The following is a 10497-nucleotide window of genomic DNA, read 5'->3' on the forward strand; positions in this document are numbered from 1 at the left end:
AAGACAGAGTCTCACTCTGTTGTCCAGGCTGGAATGCAGTGGTGTGATCTCGGCTCATTGCAACCTCCATCTCCTGGGTTCCAGCAGTTCTCCTGCCTCAGCCTCCCAAGTTGCTGGGATTACAGGCACAGGCCACCTCAGCTGGCTAATTTCTGTATGTTTAGTAGAGACGGGGCTTCACCATGTTGTCCAGGCCTTGTACTCTTGACTTCAAGTGATCCACATACCTCAGCCTCCCAAAGTGCAGAGATTACAGGCATGAGCCACTGCATCTAGCTTTTAACTCTCTTATCTGCATAATACAAGCTCAGCTGCTTAAATTTTTATTTATATATATATATATATATACACACACACACACACACATATGTGTATATACACATATATATACATACTAAGTATATATAAGCTTTTGTGTGTGTGTGTGTGTGTGTGTGTGTGTGTGTGTGTGTGTGTGTGTATTTAGTAAAGACGGGGTTTCACCGTGCTGGCCAGGCTTGTCTCAAACTCCTGATCTCGTGATCTGCCCACCTCGGCCTCTCAAAGTGCTGGGATTACAGATGCGATTTACCCCACCTGGCCCCAAGCTCCTTTATTAGAAGAAGAAAAGTCTGGAATTGTTCCTGAAACCTGCTCAATGAAAGTACCTACTCTATTTCTGGAAGAACAGAGCCTTAGCATGGGCTGTTTGCTTCTCATATACTTGGGACTGTACTGCCTGATTTGACCCTCATATTATCCCTGTGCAGTAGATGCCTACAGTGGTTTGCCAAAGGAGACCTGGAGTCCAAGGTGGAAGTAAGCAGCAAAGCCAGAAACCTCACCTTGTCTGGCTCAAGGTGTGTCGCCCACACCCTCCCTTCTGCTGTTTGTTTCCACAACTTTTTTTTTTTTTTTAGACGGAGTTTCGCTCTTGTTACTCAGGCTGGAGTGCAATGGCGCGATCTCGGCTCACCGCAACCTCCGCCTCCTGGGTTCAGGCAATTCTCCTGCCTCAGCCTCCTGAGTAGCTGGGATTACAGGCACGCGCCACCATGCCCAGCTAATTTTTTGTATTTTTAGTAGAGACGGGGTTTCACCATGTTGACCAGGATGGTCTCGATCTCTTGACCTTGTGATCCACCCGCCTCGGCCTCCCAAAGTGCTGGGATTACAGGCGTGAGCCACCGCGCCCGGCTCCACAACTTTTTTTGATTTCTTAATGATTAATTATCCTCTCTCTTCTGTTTAGATTTCTTTGTTATAGACACCCTTGTTTCTAATGGCTTCCATTACAAGGATAATAATGAAGCTGGTGAAAACTTTCAGGCAAAGGATTGATTATTTTTCTTTTAAATTTTTTTTATTTTTTAAATTCATTAACCAACTCAACACATTACAGCAAAAAGGACTGATTTTTAAGCCAGGCATGATAGCACTGTGATAACTCTTTAATAGTCTGTAATCTCATCACTGGGAGGCCAAGGCAGGCAGATCGCTTGAGTCCAGCATTTCAAAATTCAAGACTAGCCTGGGCAGCATGATGAAACTCCGCCTCTACAAAAAATAGAAAAATGAGGCATGATGGCATGTGCCTGTAGTCCCTGCTACTCAGGAGGCTGAGGCACAAGGATCGCTTGAACCCAGGAGGCAGAGGTTGCAGTGAGCTGAGATCATGCCACTGCACTGCAGCCTGGGTGACAGAGTGAGACCCTGTCTCAAAAAGACAAAAACAAAAAACAGAATTGATGTTAGTTGGCTTTAGAAGCAGCAATTTTGAGGGGCCGGAGAGCTAAACCAGGAAGCAAAAGATGTGCCGCATTCTGGCATTCTGATTGAGGACTGAACTGTTGAGTAAGCACTGTCCCTTTACTCCGTGGTTTTCTTCATTCCTCACCACAGCACGGTAAGGTGGATATTACACCCTCTTCAGATGAGAAATTGAGGCTCATAGTGGTCTAGCTGTGTTACAGCAACAGAATAAGAGCATTGATTCCCCGAGTCCAAATCCCATACTTTTGCTAATGTTATCATAAGGTCTGGTCACCTAATGCGTCTCTTATTTTCTTTTTTCTTAATATGGGGCCAGTGAGTCATATTAAAGATACATATTTTTTAAGATAGAGTATCGCTTTGTCACCCAGGCCAGAGTGCAGTGGTACGATCTCGGCTCATTGCAACCTCTGCCTCCCAAGTTCAAGCGATTCTCCTGCCTCAGCCTCCCAAGTAGCTAGGACTAAAGGTGTGTACCACCTTGCCCAGCTGATTTTTGTATTTTTAGTAGAGACGGGGTTTCACCATGTTGCCAGGCTGGTCTCGAACTCCTGACCTCAGGTGATCTACCTCAGCCTCCCAAAGTGCTGGAATTACAGGCATGAGCCACCGCACCTGGCCAAGTAATTTTTAACAGTGTGGTGTAACCTTTAAATGACAAGGTGATGCTTTTGACTTGTCTTCAACTTCGATTTGTCGTGATTTGTCCCTATAGTTCTGAGTGGGTTGCACTGCTGGGGTTAGGAATGGCCTCGAATGGAGTTGCCTATGTCAAGCCAGTTGGTTCAGATCAGAGTTGGGGCTACAAAGTACCTAAAATCAGTGTACAAAAATAGACCACAGCTTACCTGCAACACACATTCCTTGTGGAACATGAAGCAAATGGAAATCAGCTTTTTTGGATGTGTATTAGTAACTTTTCAAGTGTTGCACTAGATGTACCTGCCTTTTCCTCCTCTGAGGAGCAATTGAGAAGTCAAGTGACAGCAAAAAAAGTCTTACGAGCAGCACCAGGATCAAGCAGCACGGCTCAGCCATGATCCTTCTACCACTTTTTTCTTCTGACCTTTTGAGACTCTGATTAAAGCACTGGATTTTTAAAAATCACCCCTGTAAATATGCATACATTTGTCTATAATTGAGGAAATTGTGCCTTTGAAGTCCATTCTTGGATATGGATTGAAGAAACCCTGATTTGAGAAAAAACCCGGGTGAGACAGTAGGAATCCTCTTACCGCACAACCTTGGCTAGTTCTTAGTGTGCTCAGGCTCAAATAAGCAATCCCATCAAGTGAAATGAAATGGCAGCGGGGAGAAAGCCTGACTCACTGAGGCTCTCAGCATTAGTTTCCTCTACCTTATGTGTCTCACAGGTGCACATATGTACAGCATATCAAAGTGTTGAATGTCATGAGACTAAAATATGAAAACTGCTTTGCTGAATGATAGTATGTGATGTGTGCTAGGACTTCTAGAAGCCACCGTTTGCTGTTCACTGGGATCATGGAATTGGACCTCTATTGGTTTTGCCCCAGCACTTACATGAAATTATGTGACTGCGTCCTCCAGACTGTTTCCTGCTGATAGGGGCAGTAAAATAGCTTCTTCCTGTGTGGTATGCGCAACAAAAACCCGATGAATGTCACTAAGAAGGAAACAAAGGATTGCCCAGTGATGAGCAATGTCCTTGGTGCCAGAGCGTCAGTTTGCCCCAACCTCTTGTGCAATACCTTTAAGTCCAGGTCATGTTGTCACCATTTGGGGGTTTGGGGATTTGTTTACTTGTGCCCAAGAGTGGAGAAAATAACCTGTACTATTGCACAATTCTGGCTCCATGGCTCCTCGCAAATGTGAGATTATAAACACCTTTCTTTATCGTCGACAAGTCATGTTCGTTCCAGGAAACCAGTCTTTGTTCTTAATCGGGCATTTATTTCTGGAAAGGGCTTACCATACGTTCAGTTTCAAACTTGTCAGAAACCTACACTCTTAACTTCTCAGATTTAGAGGTATGGTAGGTATGTGATCTCCAAGGATGGCCGCCAACAATTGCCCTCATCCCTCTGTGCACTTGCAATAAGGCCTACTTTTTTCCTCATTGTGGGCTGAACTTGTGACTTATTTTGACTAAGGATGTTATGGAAGCGATATTTTGGCAGCTTCCACTGTTGCTCTTGAAAATGAGCTGACATGTTTCCAAACCAGAAGCTTGGGCTAGATTACTGAATGGTGAGAGACCATGCATAGGAGAACCAGGATGCTCCAGTCATAGCACCAAAACCCAGACTCAGGTCACTTGAAGGTTTCAACCCCGCCAGACTCCCAGCTGAATGCGTACTCGTGAGTGGCCCTTGCTGATACCTCAGGACAATAAAGACATCTAGCCAAGTCCTGTTAACCCAGAAAATTGTCAGAATGCTGTTTTAAACCACACGTTTTGGAATGGTTTGATACGTGGCAGTGGAGAAGTGAAACGGGCACTTTGGAAACTAAAGGGCTGGAATTCAGTTTGCCCCGTAGGTTTCATTAACTGCCTGTGGTTGGAAGCCAGATGTGCCTAGAGAAAGGCTACCACCTTGTACAATTCCAGGGGGCACCGTTCGTGTTCTGTGTAAATGGCAGCCTCAGTCAGTTCATCTCATTTGGTGATTTATCATATCTTACCTGTCAAATTGCTTCTAAGGTAACTTACTGGCCTTGGAATTCGTAGCCATCTCCTTAAGTGGATTAGGAAAAGTGAAGACTCTCTACTGCTTTATTGTCACCCAGGCTGGAGTGCAGTGGTGTGATCACGGCTCACAGCAGCCTCACCTTCCTGGGCTCCAGCGATCCTACCACTTCAACTTCCAGAGTAGTTGAGACCGCAAGCGTGCGCCCCCTAGTCTGGCTAATTTTTTGTGTTTTTTAGTAGAAACGAGGTTTTGCTGTGTTGCCTAGGCTGGTTTTGAGCTGAGCTCAAGCGATCAGCCTGCCTTGGCCTCCCAAAGTGTTGGGATTAGGAGGTGTGAGCCGCTACGCCCTGCCTTTTTCTGCTGTCAAGATACTGTTTATCACCTGCCTGCTCCAGAATTGATGGGGCTTCTCATTGCTCAGTGGATTAAGTTCATGTTTATCCTGGCTTTCAAGTCTTTCCGTAATCTGACTCAACCTACCTAGCTTTCATCATTCCCTTACACGTAACCTCAACGTGCAACTGGATTAGTCTATAATTCCTTTTCTTGTATTTACTGAGAAAGCCTCCACTCAACATTCCATAAAGTATGTTCCATTAAATACAAAAATACAGGCAAAAAGGGCTCTGTGGCCAAATGAAAGTTGGAAAACAGTGTGTTTCCAAAGTTAATATCAGGCCCAGCATGGTGGCTCTTGCCTGTAAGCCTGGCACTTTGGAAGGCTGACAGGGGAGGACCACTTGAGCCCAGGAGTTTTTAGACCAGCTTGGGCAACATGGGGAGATGCAATCTCTACAAAAAAACTCTCTGGGCGTGGTGGTGTGCATCTGTAGTCCCAGCTACTTGGGAGGCTGAGGTAGGAGGACCACTTGAGTCCAGGAAGTCAGGGTCAGCTGAGATCCCACCAGTGCACTCCAGCCTGAGTGACAGACCGAGACCCTGTCTCTAAAAATAAAAAAAATAAATACCAGTATGTTTCTTGACTTCAAGATTTCCCAAAACCTTCAGTAGGCTAATGGGCATTGGGGTTTTCCAAGAAGACACAGGATGTAACATTTCCTAAAATGATTTGATCTGGAAGGAGCCTCGGACTGGTGTCCTGGGAGTAGGGCTTTTGGAAATGTTTCCCACCCAAATAGGCCCCTAATTCTGCCTGAGACTTGTCTGAACTATCATGGCATAGACTTAGTATGTGTATGTGAAGTCGAGCCACTGTAGCCCAGATCCTCTCTGTCATTTCCTTTGCAACTTCAAGCAAGTGGCAGAATTGTGGAAAATTCTCTTGCAGTGCCTGCCATATATTCATTCATGTAGTCAGTAAACAAGTTCCCTTGGGCCCACCAACTAAGCAATTAGTTGAGTCTGGGGAACCAGTATAAACCCTGTCTAAAAAGGGGCCTATATCCTGGGAGCTGAAAGATGAGTTAGCAGGGTGGGGGCCATATGGAGTAGAGGGACTGGGGCAGTGTCCAGATCCAGAAGCAGGCCAGCATTTATGTGTGTCTGAGAGACCCTGGTGACAAGTGTGACAGGTGACGACACAGAGGAGAGGGACTAGAGAGCAACAGGGCCCTGGAGGTTTCTGCAAGAATGTCAAGAATGCTAGGACACCGTTGGACTCTGGCCAACAAGGGATGGACATGATCCTAGTTCCCATTTTAAAAGGTCATGCACTGGTGGACAAAGGCTGAGGGTGGCTGGCTGGCAGGAGGGTGGAAAGCAAGGAGGTCTGCCAGGCTACTGCCCTCCAAACAAGGGAGGAAGGTGGCTGGTACTAACAGTGACGGGAAAGATGGCAAGAAGTAGGTGGACTCAAGATAGATTGTAGAGGGTTCAATAGCTAGGGGATAATGAGATGTGAGGAATTGAGGGGAAGCCCCAGATTTGTAGCTCTAGCAGCTGGGTGCATAGAGGTGCCATTTGCAGTGATGCAGAAGATGATGAAGAGTAGCTTTGGGGCAGTGGATCAAAAGTTCAGTGTATGGACAGGTTGAGTTTGAGAACTATGGGATGTGTTCAGTAAGTCGCAGCTGCTACTACTTGTTTCAGTGATTTGTATTAAGTTTGGCTTTCTAGAGATAGACTCCTTGAGGACAGGAAATGTGAATCCTTTGTCACAATGCTCTCCAGGGACCTCTCATGTGCCAGGCACTACTGTTGGCACTGAGGGCACAAAGATAATAAGATGTGATTGATGTTATTCAGAAACCCTCTTTTGCCGGGGAGGTAAATCATTAATTATAACATCAACATTGTGACATAGAGGAAGTGCTGAATGGAGGAACTTGTAAGGCATTTCAGGAATGCCAACGAGGGAATGGATGGGTGTTTCCTGGGCTGGAAAACTTTTACAGAGAAATGGATCTCGGCAAAGAATTCATTCACCAGGATGGAAAGATTGGCTTGTGCAGAAACCAGAAGCAGGAGTGAACATAGGGAGCTTGAAAAAGATAGCACTGGGGAGCGAAGGCGGGTTTTGCATCCTTTAGTACATCTTGGCTCTCCTGTAGCACCATGAGGCCTTCAAGGGCAAATTCCAATCTTACACTCGTTCATATCCCCAATCCCATCTGAGTTCCTAGTGAAATGCTGGCACATAGATGAAACTCACTGTTTGGTGAATTCACCTGTTTCCTAAATGTCCCAGAATTCAAAACACAAGAATGACATCTTCAGCCCTCTGCTGGAGCTTTGAGTTGGGTTATTGCAGTAAACCACTTCTTGGGAGCAAACCGGTGGCTGGGTGGGTTGGGGCAGGCACTGGGGATGCCTGGTGGGTTAGGGGGTTAGGAGTGGGTGAGATGGGAAGTACTTTAACTGGAGAATTCTGCAGCAGTGTCAGAGTCCAAGGAGGAGGCTCGCATTGGCCCCCACTCCCATATTCATTGCTGGACATGATGGTAAGGTGTGAAGAAGGGGAAAACGGGGGCCTGAGGTTTATTTGGGGCTCACAGTGAACGGTCTTGGGAGAGAGACTACCTCACTACAGATCAAGTGGAAGGACTCCTCCTGCCTGTACTGTGCCATTTGACTTCCTTCTTGGAGCCACCTTTGTTGTCACTAAAGCCTTTCCTGGCATCCAGAGGAGGGTCCTGCCCTCTATACCAGTGTGCCTGCTTTCCCCTCCTTTTAAACAGCCCAGCTTCCCTCTCCTGCACCTGCCTGCAAAGAATCAAACACCCAGAAAAATTCCTCACCTGTTTTTTTTTTTTGGAGAGAGGGACACAGAAGCTAAATGCTTTGTAGCCTAGTGGATTAAGGCACCTCCTTTACTGCTGGACCCACACACAATTCCCAGCGCATTCCTTACACCACACTTAGGACCTAGGTTTGCCTCCAGGATTTCATGGTAGCTCATGTGCTGCTTTCTAAGGGGTCCTCTGTGTCTCACCTGCCTATAAATTACTAGTACAGGGACAGTTGCCTCCCTATCAGTGTGGGGCTCCCTGAGGCTTTGAGCTGTTTCGGTCTTCTAAGGTGTTCAAGGATGGGGCTGTGTCTTAACCACATGGCAGTTAGTTGAAAGGTCACCTTATACAAGACAATTGATGAATGACCTGGAACCCAGTTCTCTGAGTCAGGAGATGCATGGATTTGAGCCCTTGAGATCATGTCTGTGAGTAGGAAAAGGGCGTCTTCTTTCCGGCTGGGGCTTCAGAGGATGCTTCCCTTTTTTTTAGATCCCTTCCATTTCGAAATGCCCGTAATACCTTCCCACCCCGTCATGGCCTCCTTCCTGTTTCTGTCATCCTTACCTGTGTCCCAAGCCTGTTTTCCCTTCTGGGGGCAGGACCAGGGCTGCTCACTATTTCTCTGCACTTCTGCAGAAGGCCCCTTGGCCTGCTGACATACCAGTGAGGCCACTGAACAGGCTACAGAGCCCAGGCCATTGCTACCCTCTGCTGTGCACCAGAATAGGAGCCATTCACTGGTCACTTATTTATTGAGCACCTACTGTGTGCTAGGCACGGGATACAGAGTTTGCGAGTCTCCCCACTGCTGGGCAGTGAGATGCCAGCTCTGAGTGTGAGGGAAGGCAGAGTCAATTGCAGCTTGCAACAGTGAAGACTGCATTTATGCAGGACTGCTGCCTGACACCATGAGTCCAGGAAGAAGCCCAGTGGGTTCAGTGTGGGCCTCGTGTAAAGTGCCAGCAATGAGGACAGGAGACATGGAGAAGAAAGCTGGCCTGCCGGCTCGTCAGCAGTGACGTCCAGGTAGGAAGAAGCGGCACCACGTCCTCTGGGAAGTCTGCGGTGGGGGCTTTTACTCTGAACCTTGGGCCTCATCCTCTCTGCCTGGGGAGAGTTTGGCATATGAACTGTGGTTATGGGGGGTCTTGTCTGGCTCCTCTACCCATGGTAGTCTTCCCTAGTCTCATTGCAGGCCTTCATCTTCCTAACCCCCCTCTCCTGTCTAGAGATTTCTAGGGCAATGGAATTACAGGCTTGTCTGTCAATTGCTAATGCCTGCAGAGCATGGATGGAGCCTACCTTCAGTTATCCTCTTTAAAGGTGGGGAAGGCTATCTAAGAGTCCCAAAGGCTGTCCTGGGGACATGGAAAGTGCCATGGACCAGGAAACAGGAGACACAGTTTAGTTCTGGCTCTGTTATCGGCTCACTGTGTGACTTTGGGCAAGTAGCTTTCTATCTCTGAAAAGTGATGACTGACTTCTAATATTCCTGCCCACAGCATGCACGGAGGGACATTCATCTCTGTTATTGAGGTGACTTCCATGGCTCTTGAATGGAATGGCTCGAGCAGGTGTTCTATCAGGGGTGCTAGGGAGGGGAGGGGTCCAGAAGTCTGCAGCTCCGGTGGAAGAGGTTAGGCGCCAGGAAGGGCAGACTGGAGCTCAGTGTCTGTGACCTGCTGGGGTACCCACTGCCTGTCCTCTTGTGCCCACTCGCTTGAGCTGTGACCTTTCCCCAACCTGATTCATTTACCCATTTTCTTGCCTGGCCCCCTGGAACCATTTGGGGGCATGGCCTCTGGTAGAAGGTGTGAGCTGATAACTACTTCCAGTGTTACCCCTCCCAGAGTGATCTGCGCTTATTTACAGTTGAAGGCAGAAAATCTCTGAAGAGTAAAGGCATGACTCTCTTAATGATCAGTGATGAGAACTTTGCAAACAGTGAGGGAATAGGGGATGTTCCAAGGCCTGGGAAACTAGGCATAAGTCCCCATGGTTTCAGCTGGCCCTGAGGGGCAGGGGTAGGGGCCGGGCAGAGTGTGCCTGGGTGTGCGGGGAATGGGGAGGGTACAGCTTCAGGGCCACAGCAATTTCAGTCTTGGATCATCAAAGACACCACCTCCTTGCACTCAACTGCCTCTCCTGGGGGCCTCTCTCTCCAGCTGCCCAGCCCCCACCTTGGAGACTGGCGGCAAAGTGGCCATTTTCCCATGATGCCCTTGCAACCACCAGTGGCCCTTACCTGCTGTGGATGGGCTTCTCTTGCCCAGGAGGCCCTGGAGTGTGTGTTCCAGCTGATACACTGGCGGTGGGAGAGAGAAGTGGTAGAGAAGAAAGAGGCAGCAGTGGTGGGCTATCTTGGGAAGCAGGGAAGGGCAGGGCCAGGGCCAGGGCCTTGCAGACAGAATCATTCCTCCATCAACCCAAGAGGTGAGGAAACACCAGTGGACTGATTGATTTATTCACTAGTTCTTTCATTGATTCCTTCCTCCATTCTCCCTCTGCTCTCTCTTCCCAAACACCTAGTGGTGCTTCTAACAGGCAGAAACTGCTGGGAACTGGAGATACAGAGGCAACAACAGACTTGATGCCTGTCTGTTGGGGGACTTCCGGTCTGGGGACACCAGCCAGCCATGTGACCCAGGAAGAAAGTGTAGTGCAGTGTGCCAAGGACAGGGTCATGCCAGGTCATGGAGACAAGCTCTGTCTGTGTAGGGCAGGCGGTCAGGGAAGGAAAGCTGGTCAAGATAGGGGCTGGGAGTCAAGTCAGTGAGGCGGTCCTGAAGGATGCGGTGAGTTGTATTAGGGGAATGGACTTGGTCCCGAGAGCACTGAGGGAATGCAGGGTACAGGCTGGTTTTCTTTTTTTTTTTTTTTTT

General features: G+C 48.0%; 1 protein-coding gene across 4 annotated transcripts in view; it reads right to left on the reverse strand.

The window, feature by feature from the left end:
• Window positions 1-7609: 7609 nt before the first annotated feature.
• TAC4 (tachykinin precursor 4) overlaps window positions 7610-10497 on the reverse strand; it is a 10946-nt gene continuing 8058 nt past the window's right edge. For 2 of the 4 annotated variants that reach the window (XR_005202084.1, XM_017540102.2), the window contains one exon: window positions 8349-8722. Coding sequence is in view for 3 of the 4 variants with exons in the window: in XM_017540102.2 (XP_017395591.1) it covers window positions 8691-8722 (32 nt within the window). In the remaining variant the exon portion in view is untranslated. Of the gene's footprint in view, window positions 8089-8348; window positions 8723-9860; window positions 9921-10497 lie in introns of those variants that run through there. The other 2 variants (XM_017540100.2, XM_017540101.2) reach the window with 2 other exon arrangements.

The sequence above is a fragment of the Cebus imitator genome, unplaced genomic scaffold (genome assembly GCF_001604975.1).
Source record: "Cebus imitator isolate Cc_AM_T3 unplaced genomic scaffold, Cebus_imitator-1.0 Scaffold123, whole genome shotgun sequence".
Lineage (NCBI taxonomy): Eukaryota > Metazoa > Chordata > Mammalia > Primates > Cebidae > Cebus > Cebus imitator.